At 46.8% G+C, this 18625-nt stretch overlaps 1 protein-coding gene across 8 annotated transcripts in view; it reads left to right on the forward strand.

The window, feature by feature from the left end:
• FTO (FTO alpha-ketoglutarate dependent dioxygenase) overlaps window positions 1–18625 on the forward strand; it is a 440209-nt gene that overhangs the window by 244007 nt on the left and 177577 nt on the right. The window contains exon 9 of one of the 8 annotated variants that reach the window (XM_045046925.1): window positions 16695–17195. The exons of the other annotated variants lie outside the window; for them this stretch is intronic. Within the exon in view, the coding sequence (XP_044902860.1) occupies window positions 16695–16737 (43 nt within the window). The 3' untranslated portion in view covers window positions 16738–17195. Of the gene's footprint in view, window positions 1–16694; window positions 17196–18625 lie in introns of those variants that run through there. 8 annotated transcript variants of the gene reach the window in all.

Below are 18625 nucleotides of genomic sequence, written 5' to 3' on the forward strand. Positions count from 1 at the left end.
TCCTAAGTGCTGTGAAGGAGTTTAAGTCAGGATCCTGGGCGAAGAAAGTGAAAAGAGAGGGGCAGTGTTCTTGTGTGACTCTCACTTGTGTGCCCAGCCATTCTGGGGAATACCGCTCCGTTGTGAAATTGTGTTGGCTGCGAGTGGGTAGGTAGCACTTTGTCTTCAGAAGGAGTGGGAAATAGGCGAGAAATCTATACGTGGTTATGGGTCATGGGAGAAAATCTGGGCTGCCTCTTTCTAGAGAGATCTAGTTCTCAATGATAAAGGTGTGGGGGGAGGGGCGGGGGGGGTGTGGGTTTCTCTCAGAGCAAATTTCAGTAACGTGGCCTAGAGGTTGGGAGCGTAGATCCTGAGCAGGTTGTTTGAGTCTTGGATCCGTGTCCATAACTCCAGGCAATTATAGAGACGTCACGTAACCACTCTGAACCTCAATTTTCTCATTTGTAACTTGCACAGGGGATCATAACGGAGCTTATTTCATAGGGCTGACTGACAGATTCCGTGTAAAACACCCTGAGCAAGTATCTGTAACATATTAGCTGCTCAGTAAAAAGTACCCATCACCTTTAGATCAAGACAGGAAAGCCTGTATGAGCCCAGCCACGTTCATCCTTTGAGAGCAAGCCCCCGTGTAAAATCCTAGCCTCGCGGTAGGGGCCCCACATTGCTGAATCGGTGTGAAGATGAACACTAGCTGCATCTTGCCCCGTGCCAGGCTCTGCTCTAAGCACGGTCACATAGAACTGACCGAGGCCTGAACTCCAGCTTGCATCCTATCTCCAGCTATGAACTCTGGGCCAGGCACTCCGTGTCTCAGCAGCTTCACCTAAAAGAGAAGCAGTGTGATCCAGGTGGCCCGATGGACAAGGGACAAGGCGCGGTTCTATAAGTGAGACCCCCGGGGGCAGCTGCAGGTAGGGGAGGTGTTCCCCCTGATGACTTCAGTTCACCTCCCTCCCTCTCTCCACTGTCCTTGAAATGCACAGTTGTGCTAATTCTAGTAGAGAGAGCTGCTAACATTTGTTGAGAACCCACTAAGGGCTCGGATTTTTCATGTTTTACGAGATGAGAGGCTAGAGGCAGAGAGGTACAGAGTAACTTACCCAAGGCAGCACAGCTAACAGCGGAGGTGGCAGAAGGGAGCCGCAACAAGGCCTTGCCACCACTCCTAGGTGCACTCGGCGCTTTGAAGTGGGTCTCCCCACATGGGGCTTCGAGCCCTTCCCGGATCCTTCCCAGTGTGGAGAACAGCAGGTGTGCATTTGTAAAGGTTTATTTCCTCCGGTAGCTAAACATGTTCGGCACTTTTTAGTTGCGGGTGCCTCGCTCTCTCTAAAGAAATAATTTGCAGCCCGCGCTTTATGAAGTAAGCCTTTTCAAGGAGAGTCATTACCTTTATCGCTATGCCGTTCTTTTATATTGGTTACAATCTTTGAGAAGGAGGGATCAGGGGGCGCAGATGAGAACATCAAAGTCTAGCCTCAAGAATCTGTAAATCCTCTAAGTGGGGTAATTTTGAGGCGGGGTTGGTTAGCCAAGGCTGATTTGAGTGGGCTCCCTTTGGGTGATCGGATAGCATTTATCTGCTGTACGACGGGTCGCTCACCAGTTCTACGGTGTGTTTATGCCTAGAAAACCATTTACCGCACGTGGAGAGTCATGCTCTTATTCTATCTTGGGATGTCCCCAGTGTGTTTGACAAATTTACGCTGTAATGTATATTCCGGGTTCTAGATAAAAGTTTCACTCCGTTTTCGGTTGAGGCAGTCAGTAATGGGGGGTGAGGGGTGGTAAGGCACAGCTCCGGCGGCCTGTAGGGGACACTGTTGCATCGTGGATCAGAGTGAGTTTCAGCATCTTGTCCCAGGACAAAAAACAAAACAGATCACAAAACAAAAATAGGTCAGTCCCCTTCACATTACTAGTTGAAATGATCTGAATGATTCCAGTGTGCCTACGAGAGTCTGTTTTCAGGTATTGATCAGGCTGTTTAGTATCTGCCCGAAAGGAACAGTTGAGCGTCACTTTCCAAGATGGGAATGATTGACACTTTCCTGATTAGCTTTCTCTCCATACTCTTCCTCTGGACAGGGTACTTTTTTAGTTCAATAAACCTTCAGGTTTAGCGGACCTATCTTCATTTTTCGCGAAGGCGTGCCCCCGTCAGGTTGAAATGCTTTAGTTCTGTCGTATTCTAAATAAATATCGTGAGCCTCCTGAAGGGCATTCTGGAAGTTCTGAGTCTCTTCTCATCCATATCTTCTTCATCGCTGAAAAAGATGCTATTGACCGAGAAAATGAAGTCATGTCTGTCAGGCAGACCTGTGTAGGGCTCAGCCCGAGCTCCAGGAAGCCCACACTGCCAGATGCTCTCGGTTCGGATGTGTCTCTCCTTCCAGACCAGACCCGGCCTCCGTGCCCGTCCGGGTGCCCCGGGGCCTTGCCGGCACAGCCTCCACCCCCCGCCGCCCAGCTCTGGCCTCTTCCCCTACTGGAATATGGGCCCTGGAAGGCGATTGTAATTAACCCTCGCAAAGCAGAGGTTTTGCTAAGGCAGCGCGCACCGTAATGATTTTGTTAGCTTGCTTCATTTCCAGTCTTACCATCAATTATGCCATGTGTTTCGTCCAGTTGGTGCTACCCTCCCAGTGTTAATTATAACCTACAAGACTGTTACAGTTAATTTTATGGCAAGCATATTGTCTCTTCAAGGCTCCAGAGCAGCTCATAAATTATCTTGAAGGTAAAATGTAACTTGGGGAACTAGTTAGGAAAATTCCATCCATCTCGCTTAGGAACCGCAGCTGCTCCTGTCAGCTGCCTCGCTGCCGCATTGTGAAGGAATTAGGGTGGGTCAAGTTGAAGAGGGGAGGCCCGGGCTGTCACCGAGGAGGAAGGCTGTCCTGGCCCTGTCAGACAAGTACCTTCTGCCAATCCCTGGTGGTTTCCCTTCGCAGGCAGGAAGAGGCAGGCAGCGCAGGTGGATGGTCCCCAAGCTGTCTGTATTCATTACTTTACAGAAACTTGTTGTAGGTAGGCAGGTCCGGAGACCTTTCCTCTTCTCTGTTGTCATGATGTTAGGCATCATCTGCAAAGTGTGAGAGAGATAACTCTATAACTGACTCCGGGCTTGGGCCGGGAGACAGCAGAAGGCCGAGGGGCGGGGGGCCGGCGATGCCTCCCTGCAGCCCCCCGGAAAGCCCTGCGCTGAAACGAGCATTTTATTTGCGGTTGTTATTGTTCCCGTAATCTGATAAAGTGAGATTTCACCGTGAACGAATGTACTCTAAAATTGCCTACTAAATAAATTAGCAGGTTATCTTATTGGGATAATAAACACACTCTTTCTTTCTTTCTTTTTTTTTTCCCCCTGCCTCCTCACACGACGTGTAAGCTTTACATTCCAACCCTCGGGGCCCTTAGCATTATTATTTTTAATGACTGAACACCAGTCTTTCATTTAGCTTGTTTGTAGAGTTCCTGTAAATGATCTTTCTGCTGTTGGTTCTTCATTCGGAATTCTGCATGTTACGCTCGCTTGGAGAGCTCTGGGGGGCCTCTGAGAATCGGGGGGCTGTGTGAAGCACAGTATCTTCCAGCAAGCATGGCAAGCAGGCCGCGGCAGGGGAGGCAGCGAGGGTGTATCGAGGACGCCCGCACGTGTAAACCTACATCCGGGCTGGAGTAGAGTGACACACACACACACACAGTGCTCGGGAGCCCAGCCTCGTCCCTGCGCTGGCGGTCTCTCCCTGGATATTCCGGAGCATTTTCCTGTCTGCCCCGAGGCACGTGAGGCCGTCACCTCTGGGCTGTGTCACTAGGAGAATGACACCGATTTTGAGGGGGTGAGGAGGGCCTACCGTGCAACAGTGAGATCGTGCCCAAAGAGACACCGGACTTTCCCAAGGAGGCGTCCTTTCGAGCTCTTAACGACAGCAGCACGGTACCTGGGAACTTGTGACTTTTCTAGTGAATGTGGACAAAGGGTTGCAAGCCCAAATGCCCGCGGGGCCTGGCAGGTACCCCAGGTGAACGAAGGCGCAGAGGTGGGGCTGAAGTGAATGGGAGGTGCACACCCAGTCCAAAGTAGGCGGCCCCTCTTCAGCCTTGCCAGGAGGCCAGATCCTTGTTACTAGGTCCTCTACATTTTCAAGAGAAGTGGAAAATGGAGAGAGAGAGAGAGAGAGAGAGTGTGTGTGTGTGTGTGTGTGTGTGTGTGTGTGTGTTTATGATGTCTTCTGTTTAAATGTTAGTTATTTAATGTTAGTTAGTTAGTTAGTTAGTTAGTTAGTTAAATGTTAGAAATTCAAATTATACAGGCTACTTAATCAATACCTGCCTGGAGACCAGATGGTGTGGATAGGAATCTGAGAGAGAATGGAAGTCTTGCCCGCTCTGTAGGAAAACTCTTCTCCGCTATCTCACGCTTCTCAACAAGAGAGACAATGACCCTGGCCAGGAGATGAGGATGCGATCTGGGCACTGCCTTTTGTGACCTTGTAACATTGTTCTCTACTCTTTGTGGGTTCTTGCTTGGAGGAAATATATATATATATATATATATATATATACGTATATACACGTGTATATATGTATACACGTGTGTATACACACACACACACACACACACACACACACGCACACATATATATTTGCCTCTAACTCAACAGTCTCTTCTTTTACAGAGAAAGCATATGAGAGTTTTCAGAAGCAAATGCGCTGTATGTGGTGCTCATTGTCACCATTGAAATGGTGTCTGCAGGAATGTTGGCAATTTTGAATCTGATGAAGGGTCTGATTCGCGGGGGTGAAGGGCAGGGGCTTCTCCGCTAGCGATCGCCGTTTCTCCTGTTGCATCCTCAAGTTTATGCCTCACCCCGGCTCCACCTTGGGGGAACCCAGCTGTTCTCTCATGGCTCAAAGATGTCATGTGGTCAGAATAATCTTTCAGTCTCACTAATCCGGACCGATGCCCGCATGGAGGTGTGGTCTGGGAAGCTGTTAAATACATGTGGGTTTGATCTTCTGGAGAAGAGGAAAATATAAAAACTATTTCTTTCCTTTAATAAAAAGAAAAAGGTACGCATAAACCTTGGCTGCCGCTGAAGTCAGCCGTTACGCATGCGTGGCTAAATTTCATTGTAAATATTTCATAAGGGCTGTTAGAATGCAGCCAGGTTGACATCACAGCCCCAACTGTACCAAAGGAACCATTTCCCTAAAATAAGCCAACATTTCTAAAGAAACATGAATTTCTAATGTAAAGTTAACATCAGGTCAGAAAACCCTCTGGAAGAAATGTCTGTATCAATGTTTATAATCTCTGCATTTATGGATTTGCAGTTTGTGCAAAAAACTCCCTAAGAGACTTTATTTTGGTTAAATAAGACTAGCTTGTGAAACAGTCTGTATATCCAAATCCATCCTAACCCAGGGTCTTGGCAGCCTTTTGTATAAATAATGTCTTTTCCAAAATGTGTGTATTTGAAAAAGGAAGAGGGAAATTAAGTGGCACACCGTGTCTCTGGGTTCCCGTAAACTCACAGAATCCTAGAAGCAGAACGCAAAGGCTGACGGTTCATTCATTCTTAGAGCAAATCACAGAGCCATACGTTAATTTATTGGTTTAATTGAGGCACGGAAGATTGCAGTGAGGAGTAAAATGTTTATCCTCCTTTCCTCTTCCTTTTATTTTATTTTTTTTGTAGTGAAAGTTTAAGCATGCTTTGTGTGTGCTTAAGCATGCTTTGTGTGTGTTTAAGCATGCGTGTGTGTGTGTGCGCGCGCGCGTGTGTGGTTGTTGGTATGTCACACAAAACCCGTATGAGATTTAGAGGCATTTGGCAGAAAAGAAACGAAAAGATATTCGCATTTTGTAAAAACTTAATCTGCGTTCGCAGATGGTCCTGTTCAGGTGCTATTTTAATTATGAGGTAAAGAACAGCTCCACACAGTAGGAAGTCGTCTTAATAAATGGAGAGGGGCCTTTGTCTTCAAGCAGTCAGAAAGCCTTGTTACCGAGAAATTTAAATACTTTGTGTTGTAGGGGAGAGTCTCAAAATGACCGGGATGCTTGGAGGAAAGCAAAACCATGGGCTCTTCTAAAAATCAAATGAGTTCACTAGAAAATGTCTTACAGCGTGTGCGGCTTTAAGCTGCCTTAACATTGGTCGTTTCAGCGACGGCTTGTCCGGTGATACGTGTGCGCCGTAGATGTGTTCGTGTGATCCGAGGAAAAATAAACCGAACAAATTGCAAGTAGCACTTAAAAAACATTTTTAGCCCCAAATGGAAATATTTCTTTATGGTTCTTAAGCTCAGAGGGCTACTTTGCCCTTCAAGCGATAGAGTGCCCAGAACTAACAGTAATTCAAACGCTGCTGTAACTTACAGCTTGCATTAATAACACACAAATAGAACAGTCGTCTTATTAAACGTTAGTAATATAATAATGTCTTACTGTCTTTCCCTTAGTGGGGAATTATGAGGACCTCGTGTTAGGACCTCAGTGTCGTGACATAGTTAATTATCCATGGATAATGGTTTTCAGCCATCGCGGTTCTGAGTGACGCAGCTTTGTTGTTGAGGGCTTATTAAGTGTTTGCAGACTCAGGTGCAGGGCACCTATGCACGTCCCTACAGAAGCAAACAGCTGTGTTTTCTTTACCATATTATACATCACATAGAGCGTCTCATTTATTACAGCTGAGCTAATGATGCAGGCGCAAACCTCTATGTCCCGTGCTCTATGGCGATGATATATTTGCTGTAGAGATGTTAGCTTGTTTTTCCTAAGTAATTAATCTTTTCTTGTACCGACTGTATCACATGAAAATGGGTTCACGCAGGGCTCAGAATACATTTAATCCGGTCTGCAAGAGATGGGGCGAGACCTCTGCGCATAGTGGCATTTTTTTCGTTCACAAGGGCCTCCCCCTGTCTGCAGTCTCCCCACAACACGACGCTCCCATTACTAGGAACTTAGGCTAATGAAAGGGAATGGTTTTCGGTCCTTTAGCACCGAGACAGAATTCAGACCTGAGTATGTGCTAAGTGAAAGTAAGCCTAGTGACGGTCACACAAGTTCGGTCTCTTGACGAGGCTGCGTATTGTCCACGCAGAGAGTCGTGGGCGGCGGGTGTGTGTCGAGTCTAAAAATGCCTCCTGGTTCATGCCCAGGTAGGCCCTTCTGACACGTGCCAAGGCCTAGCTCAGACGCTCCTGGAGCGTAAAACCCATGCACTGAGGACGCACACGATGATTTTGTCATACCCCCACGAACATGTTTTAAGTTTAAAGGTAATGTATTTTGCTTTAGATTAGAAAAGCATAATCAGCATTTGGATCCATGGTTCTCAGGTGAGATTGTTGAGGACAAGAGTGAAGTCAGTCTTTAAGTTTTGGGGTTAAAAACAATTTTTTTTTAAGTTGTTTTAAAGAAAAATGCCAGACGTACAATGTAAGTGGTCCGTGGCTGTCGCCACGAATCATGACGGTGGATCGCATCATCAAAGGTTAGGAAGCACTGGCCTTACAAACCAAAGGGGTCAGGAATCCTGTGTTTTACAATCATCATGCTCTTGATTATGAAGAAGATGAGGATCATCATCCTAATTAATAATAGCAGCTAACCTCAGTGCATCTTCATTGTATGCCAGGTCGTCCTCTAAGCGTTTTACCCACATGTCTTTATTTACTCTTCGTGCAAAAAGGAAGTGCCACTTTCATTTCCACTTCACAGGTAAGGTACATAGGACCCAGGAAGGCTAGGGAATTTACCAACAATAACAGAAAGGTTGTAAGTGACCGAACTAGGACTTGAGCCCCGGCAGTGAGGGTCTTGTGTCCACTTTTTAATCACTGCATTTTTCTACGTCTCGATGGTTGAGAAATGTCACCTTCTGTCTGCCCTCCAGAGACGAAGCAGAAGGGTGGAGCAACATGAAAACATACAACACTGCGTGTGAGAGTATATATATTATTTATGTATATAAATAACAGAGTATTTGTATTTATATTATTCGTATATATTACATATATTCATGTATAATCTAATAATGCGGTAACCATCCATGTGCTCTGAGGGCTCTGACCTGCCTCAGGCCCTGCTGTGACTATATCCTGAGTTCTTGGCTTCCTTAGAGAGCATCCTGAATGTATACTAGAACAGATGCCTTAGAATTTGAAATCCTTTATTCGAGTTGATGAAAAAAGGCAGGGAGGCAGGGAGAGTATCATCGTATTTTTTTCAGTCACTGCCACAGAACCCTCCAAATAGGTACTATGAGGGCAGAATTGCCGCATTAACGCTTACTGTCCAGGGACCTCTCTGGATAGTGAGAAATGCACAAAATCTTCGGCAACTTCTATATTTCTGCACTTAGAAAAGCATCATAATTCTTTTCCCTAGTCACTTCAAATATATAGAAGAGTGTTTACTCTTGTCTGAAACGTAAGTGAACCTCTTTAGCAAATAGCAAGGTTATATTCCCAAAAAGAAAAGACAGAGAGTTAACCTCTGAAAACTAATTGCAACTCGTAACAAATGCTCTGAGATGAATAAAAGAACATGGCCCTCAGACCACGACATAGGTGGGAGTTAGGTCTCCCAGGTCCCAGAGCAAGACCAAAGGCACACATTTGACGCTGTCTCCTGACTCTTGGTTTATCTTGATTGAAAGTCCCAGAAAAATGCTCAAGCAGGCAAGCATTCGCATCTGTCTTTCTCATCTGATGTTTTTCTAAGCCAAATTGCTTCGTTTTCTTCAGTAGTATTTATGACTAGCTCCATTGCACAAGGAAGCCTGACTTGGGTAAGGCGTTAAGGTATGGAGAAATGGGTAATTGGGCCACTTAGAAAACCTGTCCGGTGCATGTTTCCAAGCCAGCCTCCCCATGGGCCAAAAGTCATCACGAACAATTACTGGAGAATTGTGAGGCGCTCAAAGAAGAAAATTGCAGAACAAAATGGGTTGAAAGAATTTATACTTCTGTCATTTCCAGCTGAAGCCGAGGGGGTACAACTCGTGTCTCGCACCATTGTAATCTACAACCATCTAATTTGCTAACAAGACTTAAACTGATCAGGATTTGCAAGTCTCCTCCACCGGTATAATCAAAACAAGAAGCATTTGGCTCTGGAGAGTAAATGTTGTCGATCTTTTATTCTGCAGCCCCACCATGTTCTTTCTGGCAGGCTGAGATGAAACAGAAAGCTGATATTTGGAGCCACTGGAATTGTAGGCCTTGTAATTTTGAAATATCCATTTTATCCCGTGTAATTTCTTCCCTAAGATTCCTCAGCCTAAATCTGATACAGGTAGGAGCCAAGACAAACAGTAACCATTTATAGTCACCCAGACCAGTTTGGATTTCAGTCTAATGTAAAGCAAAGAGGGTTTTTGGCTTCATTTCAGGTGTGTAACAGGGGTAGAAAATGCATTTAAAATTTAGCAGCAAATGTTACCATATGTTTCCATAACAACTGCAAACTTTTATGTTCGAGAAGCAATAATATAAACACGTAGGAATCTTGGAACAGTAAACTATTAATTTACCAAATATAAAAAATCCAGCATGAAGGGGCTTTTATGGCCACAGAAGCCATGAGGGGGCCCGGCATCCCGTGAATTTCTCCATTATGTGGCAGAAAATACTGCCGGTTGGTTTAAATGAGCAAATCTTTTAAAATTATAAGTACAGTGTCAGTTCTCCACAGTGCATTTTTTTTTCTGAAACAACGTGTGGTGGTGCCAGCTATGGCTGATTTCTTTTACCATCTTGAACTAGTAAAATGCCCTCGAGTAGCTGCCCCCAACGCACATCCGTAGAATAAGTGCATTTTTGTTTTCTTCATCCATAGCTTTAAACTCAGTAATGGAGGCTGGAGTCCTGCACAAAGGGCAGTGCCCGGGAGCCGGCTCTGAGGCTTGTCAAGGAAGAGGTGTTCACAGATTGTTGATACATAGGAAGAAGGTCCACCGTTTTCTACTCCCCATTTTGAAATACAAAAGAGACAAGGGGCAGAGGGGGAGAACGGCCCTACGTGACCACATCTTAAAAGAGAAGAGTCAGTAACTAGAGTTGGTGGGGGAAACTCAGCGTTCTCTGATGTCTCCGCAGGGAAAAGAAATAATCTTCTTTTAAGATGCATATTAGAAACATGGCAGTCTGCAGCCCCACCATTCTTTGCATTCGAAAACAAGCACGGTTTTTTTCTCCCCCTAAACCTACCCCAACGTGTGGAGAGGGTTTGGAATCCTCTCCTAGAACAAAACGACGTTACCTTGTCATTTAAGGTAAGGTGATGCACCTTGGCCAGCCCCAAAACGTGGGTTCATGCGATGGCTGTCATTGAATATACCGATCCATGAAGGTTAACGTCAAATAGAAGAGAAGGTGAGAGGAAGGTTAACGTCGAATAGAAGAGAAGGTGAAAGGGAGGTTAACGTCAAATAGAAGAGAAGGTGAAAGGGAGGTATCGGCTGCCCTAAATTGAAGGGCAGAACTCCCGAGAAGGCCGTTCAGGAAGGGCCCTGGTATGGTTACAGGTTAGAGAAAGGGCTACAAGTCTCTAAGTTTCAGAAAGTGGAGTAAAGAGGCCCCGCCGTTCCAGCTGGGCCAGCGTGTCCAACCGGGCCTCCCTGCAGCCTTCACAGTGGAGCCCACAGGCTGCTGAGCCAGAAGCGACATGGTGGGGACATCGGTTAAAGCCGGGCTCACGTTGTTAGTGGGCAAAGACAGAGGCTCATGTTTAACGTACTGAGGAAGGCTGGTCGGGCGGGAGTGAGAGCGGGAAGCACAAATGAGGGTAGAAGAGATGTTTTGTAGAAACCTGGTTCATTCCCGAATCCTCGGTGGGCCTCATTTTAGGGCAGAACCTTAATGTACCCTGGTTATCGCTTTCTCTGGCAGGGTTAGTAAGAAAGTTTCTTGTGTTTCCATCTGCACGTGGCCACTTCGAAGCATCATCTGGGAACTTTATTGAGATTGGAGTCTGGCATTAATCTTAAGGGTCCCTAAGTTGTGTCTGACTCCCCACTAGCATGAAAAATGGGTGGGTGGTGACGAGGATACCCGCTAACTAACGACATCACCCAGGCTTCTGGGGCACCTGGGTGGCATAGTCACTTGAGCATCTGACTCTTGATCGTGGCTCAGGTCGTGATCTCATGGTTTATGAGATCAAGCCCCACGTTGGACTCTGTGCTGACAGTGCTGACCCTGCTTGGGATTCTCTCTCTCCCTCTCTCTCTCTCTCTCTCTGCCTCCCTCTCTCTCCCTCTCTCTGCCTCTGTCTCTCTCAAAATAAATAAACATTTAAAAAATTATTATAGGCTTTTGAATAGCCCTATATCTCCATACCCGGTTGATGTGCTAAAATGTCAAAACCGAAGGATCTGTGTTTGTTTTGAGGGATGTGGGGAAGCAAGAGGACTCTAGGGAGCACGTGGCCTATCACGAAGCCCGTCTTGGGGAGAAAATCAGCTCCAATAGAGGAGGCAGTGCAGCTACCAAGTGGCAGGAACACCAGATCTAGCCCCTGGCGGACGAAAGGAGCATTCATGGAAGAAGAAGGGGCCGGGTGCGACCTTGCAGGGTTGAGGAGGACACCAGGGGCGGGAAGACCCCAAAACCATTGGAATGTAGGGTTACTTCCTGGAAGCAAAAGCACAAGTGTCATGAGAGGAGGCGTAACACACCCACGAGCCACCCCCCCCCCCCCAGCCCCCACACACACCATTTTCCTCTCTGGTCTTGGAATCTCCAAACAAGCCTGGCTGAAATTTGCTTCTGTACCATTCAGATGTTTGCTCCAGGGGTCTCCTCCTTAGGTTGTCTTTTGAGGGATGGCCCTGGATGGAGATGGGTCAACTTTAAGGTGACCTTTTTTCAACGGAGGCCATCTCCCACTAGAGGTCTTCTCCTCCCCTGGCTTCAGCTGGGCTGGCATCTGACAGACGTGTAAACAGATGCAAGCATTGTTGCTAATGACAGGTGATTATAAGAGGCATGGGGGCCAAGGTAATTAAACCGCGATTTGACAGGCACATTTGGCAATGTAAATTTCAGCATTAGAAATATCTTTGCAGTGTGCTTTCCCCACTTGGTTTGGCGAATAGGATCCATTCTTATTCTTGAGAGTGTGGCGCTTTGAGATCTGAAACCGTGCTGTCTGAAGTGTGGGGCTCCAAAAAACAGTTACCAATGGACCGTGTGGGGAGCTGGGCGGTATCAATTCTTTCCAGGATCTGTCTAGAGTGGGAATAGTGGCGGGAATGGGGCCTGTGCCCGTGGCGCAGGGATTGTGTTTGACGTAGTATCGTGACTGATTTAATAGTGACAATGCCTTGGAGAGACACGTGAATTCTTTTTATGCCACCGTGGTTTCAGCTTCTGTCCCTCTTACCTGGGTTTACCTGATGTCGCTCCCATGGATCAATCCAAAGATAGCTTACTCAATTCTCTTGTCCCCTAAATTTCTACTGCTAGAAGTAGGAAAAAAAATCTCGCATCGTCAGTAACCTGTTGTTACACGGAACCACGGTAGAAACAGTCATCAAGGTCATGGAATTTGTCCACTAGATTTAAATGTAATATTTTTTTAAAAAAAAGCAAACACTACATTCTTTTTGCTGTCAGGGTCATTAGAAATGTCTGTTTAGACACTTAGAGACTATTTCCTGCTAATGGTGGCGAGCTTGGAATCATGTGTTTGCCGGAATCCTATCTTCTATTGGGTAAATAGCAGACCTTCCTATAGACGTAATATTTACGGTTTTGACTACTGGATTAGCTATATGACTGGCTGTGTGCCTGTACAGACTAGCTCTTTTATAGTAACTGTGGGTAGCATGGTCTCTCCTAATACAGTGACAGGCAACATTTATTATTTATCACCTCGTCTAAAGGGGAAACTCCTCCCAAACAGGTTAGTTCATTCCTCTGCTGCAAAACCAGCTTTTTAATACTCTTGGCGTTGTGCGTACCTGGCTATCTGAAGAGGTCAGTGAAGCAGACCCTTCAAAGGCGGCCAGCCACTGGCAGGCGAGCGGTTTCTTTTCCTCCGCCAATTTTGATTTTCTCCAGGGAGGGGGTATAGAGGGAGATGAATTTGCGAATATGGTTTGGTTTATGGCAGAGGAGTGCCGAGCGATCGTGCCTCTTTGTGGGACTGCCCCCCCCCCCCCCCTCCAGCGTGGAAAGCTCCCGGCCGGCCTTTACATTCTGCTTCAGGCTGCAGTCAGTTCCGAAGCTGAAGCTTTTTTAAAGCTTTGTCAGGTAGGTTAAAAGGTGTCCCACCCCCGGTGTATTAAAAGAGAGAGAGAGAGATTAAACTCACTAAGCCTGCCATGTTCCCTCTAAAATATCAAGTCAAGATGATTTTTAAATCCAAAGTTACTAGGCTTGGGGCGTGTGACCTTTAGCGAAAGCAGCCTTGGAACTGGGGAGGAGAGATCCGTGCAAAAAGACAGTCGGCCCACGGGCTGGTGGCCTCAGGAAAGCTGCGGAAGCCAAAGTGAATCATCCCTGTTTCTCTGTCTTCCGGCCAACAAAGGCACTAACCCCAAACAAGTGCCCGGCCTGACGCCTGGGTCTCTGGATTTACCACAGAGGCCCAGTAGCAGACCGTTTTTCAGAGCCACCTGTTTACGGCACAGCCTCTGGTGAGCTCCAGGGGGTTATGGATCAGGAAGGCAGGGTCCTCTGCCCTCAGGAGGCTTGAAATCAGATAAATACGACTGCTAATAATAACTCTTCATTGAACGTTTAATAAGCACTCAGGTGCTTCTCATGTATTATTTACTCAGTTAATCCCAAATAATTACAGTACTAGCTAAGGCTTTATTGAGTGCTTCTCCGTGCCAGGTACTTTTTAAAGTGCTTAACGTGAATTAACTCAACTATTACAATGTGTGTTTTTGTTTTTTTTTTTTTTTAATTATCCCCTAATTTTAACAGGAGAAAAGGCAAGGCAAAGAGATGTTGAGTAACTTTCGCAGGGACACGGGGGCCCGGAGGCAGAGGAGCTGGGATTCCAGAGCAGGAGGTCAGGTCCCCAAGGCCGAGGCCTCTGCCGTCTGCCGCCCGCCATCCACGGAACCCATGTTAGGATCACCTTGCGGGCGTGTGAAACTCAGACTGCCGGCCTTCCTCTGGACAGTTCACATTTCTGACAGATTCTCGGGGTGGGGGGGGGGGCGCTGATGCCCACCGCTCGATGCCAAGGAGAAGAGAGCCGTGGAAAGCAGTCACCCTAAAGCAAAAACAAAGAGAGAGAGATGTCATATTATTAATATAAACAGGGTGATTTGAGAATGCGAATAGCACTGATCATATTATTATTTTATTACTGTCACTGTAGCAGGCACTTAGTGAGCAGTTACTATGTCCTGGGCACCGTTCCATTAGCCAGGGAACCATCGTAACTGGTACTCTGGGCTGTGTCATTTACTCCTCACGGCAGCCCTGTGAGGCAGACACGACTGTTCACCCCATTGCGAGCCGCTTGGAGGAAACGAAGGATGCTGCTGGAAGAGTACGTTGAAGGCTTTGAAGGTCAGGAGTCGATGGTCCTCAGGAGCAGACTCTGTGCCCCCAGGCAGCCGTCGGAGGCACACGCGGACTCAGAACTCGTCGTGACACTTCCAGACAGGACGGTGGAGCCATTCTTTGTCGGAGGCGCTCTCGGGCCGTCTCTTCTCTCTGCCTTTCATGGCCGGAGAGCGTCAGAGCCCGTTCAGAGGACGGTTTGATTTCTGAGCTTAGCGACCCTGTGACAGTGACTCATGCCCTGCCGAGGGAGAAGTGAGGGATTTTTTTTTTTTTTTTTCTTTTTTGGGACGCAAGCCACGTCCCACCCAACCGGGGACGTGTGTGCACGTCGTGCGCGTGTCCGTGCGTGAACGCACGTGCCGGCCTCGGAAAACGCCTGCCGTGGCCCTGGGGCGGCGGGTATCGTTGGAGTTGCCAACTTGTTTTATTTCTGATATTGCCTGGCAGCCCCCGAAGGAGGGAGAGGATGAATTTTCATCTCCCATTTACTAGACTTTCATTATATCGTGCTTACAGACACAGTGTCAGCACATAAAATGTTAAACATCACTGGTCCGAAAGAGGCTCCTATTGTCTTACCTCTGGTGCTGGGGGAATCTTGCTAGCCTTTCTGCAGTGGTTCTGTCAGTGTAATATGACATGAAGCGTTTCTCAGTAATGACAGACATTGAATATGAGTGACAGGAACCTTGACCGCGAGGAATGGGTTCAATTACCAGAGACGGGGGGTTACCTGAGATAAAACCAAAGGGCCCAATTGTGCTCGGTTTCGACCCCTTGACTCCCAGATCCAGAGCAGCAGAGACAAATGGCTGATTAACCAGCCCCTAGCCCTCTCTCTCTCTCTCTCTCTCTCTCTCTCTCTCTCTCTCAATCTCTCTGCAGTGATAAACTTGTTTGGATTTCCCCGTCCGGGGAAGAAGAGAAAAAAAAAAAAAATCTACGGGTGGCAGGTCTCTAAAGGAAATACGATCAGAAAACAGGAGGAAACAGGAGGGCTGGTGCTAGTCATTTCTGTCTCTTGCAAGCACAAAACCAAAACCCGTCGTTCTATCTGGGAGCGGATCTAGGACACGGTGTCCGGAAATCAATACAAGATCAATGATTGCTCTCTTAACCCCGCCTTCCTTTTGCAGCTGCAGCACACTGCTTCGGTTCACCTGTAGCCAACCTGACGCCAATGTCAGTGAGAGCTCCTGCCATCAGACGCCCTCCTTTTTTTTTCTTTCCTCCTGCAGGCTGCTCTGCTCAGCATCGAGCACAGCTTTCTGCTTGTTTATAGTCCACTGCTTATAGCCCCCAGATAGAGTTCTAGCAAGCAGCCCAATTAAACTGTCGCGGGCCGCCCTCACTTGACTAGCTCTGCGGAGTCATTTAGCCAACAGACATTCCTGACTATTACAGCTGGTAGCAGCATGTCTCCAGCGCTGGAGATAAAATGAATGAAATTTGTTATCCCGGGCCGACACTTGATCCCAGCTGTTGAACTAATGCTGTTGCACCTGAAGTTTTTCTTTATGGTAATTGCTGTCTGTGTTATTATTTCAGATCCTAAATTGGAGAAAATTGCAACAGGTATTAAATTCTTGGAGCCAATTCACGGGAGTCCTATTGTGCATTCTAACAGGGTAGATTCCAACTTCTGTTCGAGGCGGGGAAGACAGATTTTGCTAGCCAGACACACTGGCTTGTGTTTCATTATTATCAGGGACATTCCACTTTGAGGTCTGGGCAGGCTTTTATCAGCTTTACCTGAAATCTGCTTTGAAATCTACTTTGGGTACTAATTCAGTCAGCATATGTTGGGACTGGCCCTGGGGAATTCGGTGACGATGACCAGCGCTGACAGTGATCAGTCTGGTTGACCCATGACACATCCTTGGTAGAGCGGTGAGTCTCCTGCATCGCATAGGCTTAGGCAAGCGGGCAGTGTGAAATAAGACTTCCCACCGGGCCCCTTTGGAAGCCACGGCTCTGTCTGGTAGTTCTCGAATGCACCACTTCACTGAGAGCCCATTGAATATGTATGTCACGGGTTTGAAGGCTCTCGGCCTCCCGGAGGCTGAGATCACTGGGCCTCACTGCCGGTTACCGTTCACTGTCTCCTCATTTCTGTTAACCTCCTTCACCAGGTCTCATCCTCGAGTTTGGGGACTTGGAGACTTTCCAGAATAACATATGAACCATATTCGGAGGAGAGAGCAGCCTCAGGAAGCTTGTAGCAGACAGCATGGGAAAGCATGTCTTTTGCAGCATTCGCCTGTCTGCTTAGCTTCTGGTCAGCACTGACGGTGAAGGCTCCAGGCGGGATCCGGATCGAGAATTCGGGTCTGGCTGGTGGTGCAAACACTATGCTGGCCTTCAAGCGAACGCTCTGGGGGAAGGTGACCCCAACCGATGCGGTCGCTTCCGTTTCTATCTGAAGACCACACCTGGCAGCCATCGCAGAACTCCTTCAATGTCAGGGGCATACTCTCACCTTTAGAATCCAAAGGCTTTGTTCCTGTCCACATTAGGAAGCTTTGACAGGCTCTCGTCTGTATTTTGATGAGAAGCAACTGTGAGAAGCTCAAACCTCAAAGTAAAGGAAGATAGACACAGGGCGCGCGCCGATGCTCGCGCCATCCTTTGACCCCCCCCCCCCCACCTGGGCGTTCTCCCAACTGGTTCACGGTCCCCTGACGTGAGGACCCCTGGAAGCCTGCAAGGAATCATCCGAAAGTCCTACTCAGGTACTTTCTTTGCCGCTGTGGACATCTGTGCTTTGAATGCCAATGGCTAGTATCGGACTGTCGATGGTGGAGGATTTGCATCGCAAGTTGAAGTCCGTAGAGTTTGTGGGATCTGCAACATACTGAACGTATGGTGGTCTGCATTACTTTCTGTACTCAGAGGCCTTCACGCTAATTTGCTAATAAGATACTTTGAAAACTCCAATCTGTTGAAATTGAATTACTGTAATTTATAGCAAAGTTCAAAATGAGAAATCTGTATTTTCTTTGCCCACCGAGAAAACGAAAGATTAGTCTTTCATTTATATATGAAGGGTATAGAATATGTATAGAGTATCAAGTATAGAATATGTTTTTAAATCCTGGGAGATTTATTTCCCTACTCTCAAATCCAGTAAGAAAAACCAGCCTTTTCTTCAAAACCAAACCAAGACTAATCTGTCTTGCATTTTTTGAAATCATGAAATTCACGGCCGTTTTAGGTATCTTTAAACAATAGATTCACAAGCATACATTGACTTGCTCCCAGAGGTCCTTCAAACAAAAGCACATTCATTCTTGTCGTTGGTATTTGAAGATCGGGAAGATACCACAGTAACACAGGTAAAACTTGTTACATAATAACTGCACGTGTGCATTTCAGACCCAGCACGCATGCACGCACGCATTCTCCATCAAATTTCTGCCTTTGGATTTCACCAGCATGAGCCATAAGCGCCTCTCTCCAAATCTTACCTGGACTTCGTGTTTTCCATACGTTGAGTTACTGTTAGGGCGTAGATTGTTTGACTCATTTGCTGTGGGATTGCATGGAGAACAGGGTGGTGACCTCAGCAAATGAGCCTAGACAAGAGCGTGTTTGGCAACCGGCCATTATAACACTATATATAAAATAGGAGTCAGAATTTGGGAGATCCCTAGGATGGAGACAGTGGAGAGGATGACGGAGATTTGGGCTCTCAAAAGGCAAAAATAAAGGAAGACAGTGACCCTTCTCGGTGGCACTGGGTATTCATTTGTACGCCTATAGCCAGGTCAGTATAGTAAAAAGATTCTTAAGATGGCAAATGTTTGGGTGAGGTGAGAGTAATGCGTAGAAAGGACGGACTCCTGAAAGTTTCTCCTGCAAATCCTGAAATAATTCCTTCCTTCTCTTAGGCTCACATTTAGAGAGTCAGACCTTGCATTAAGTGCCTTGTACCCACTGTAACCTTCTGTCTCGTTCTTCGTAATTCATTGAGGTAGAGTGTGTCCTCACCAAGGAAGAAAGTGGGCCCCCAGAAGCGAAAGTGGTGGTTCCCACTGAATGTTTTATACATAGTTTTAGAAGT

Source organism: Felis catus, chromosome E2 (assembly GCF_018350175.1).
Source record: "Felis catus isolate Fca126 chromosome E2, F.catus_Fca126_mat1.0, whole genome shotgun sequence".
NCBI classification, from domain to species: domain Eukaryota; kingdom Metazoa; phylum Chordata; class Mammalia; order Carnivora; family Felidae; genus Felis; species Felis catus.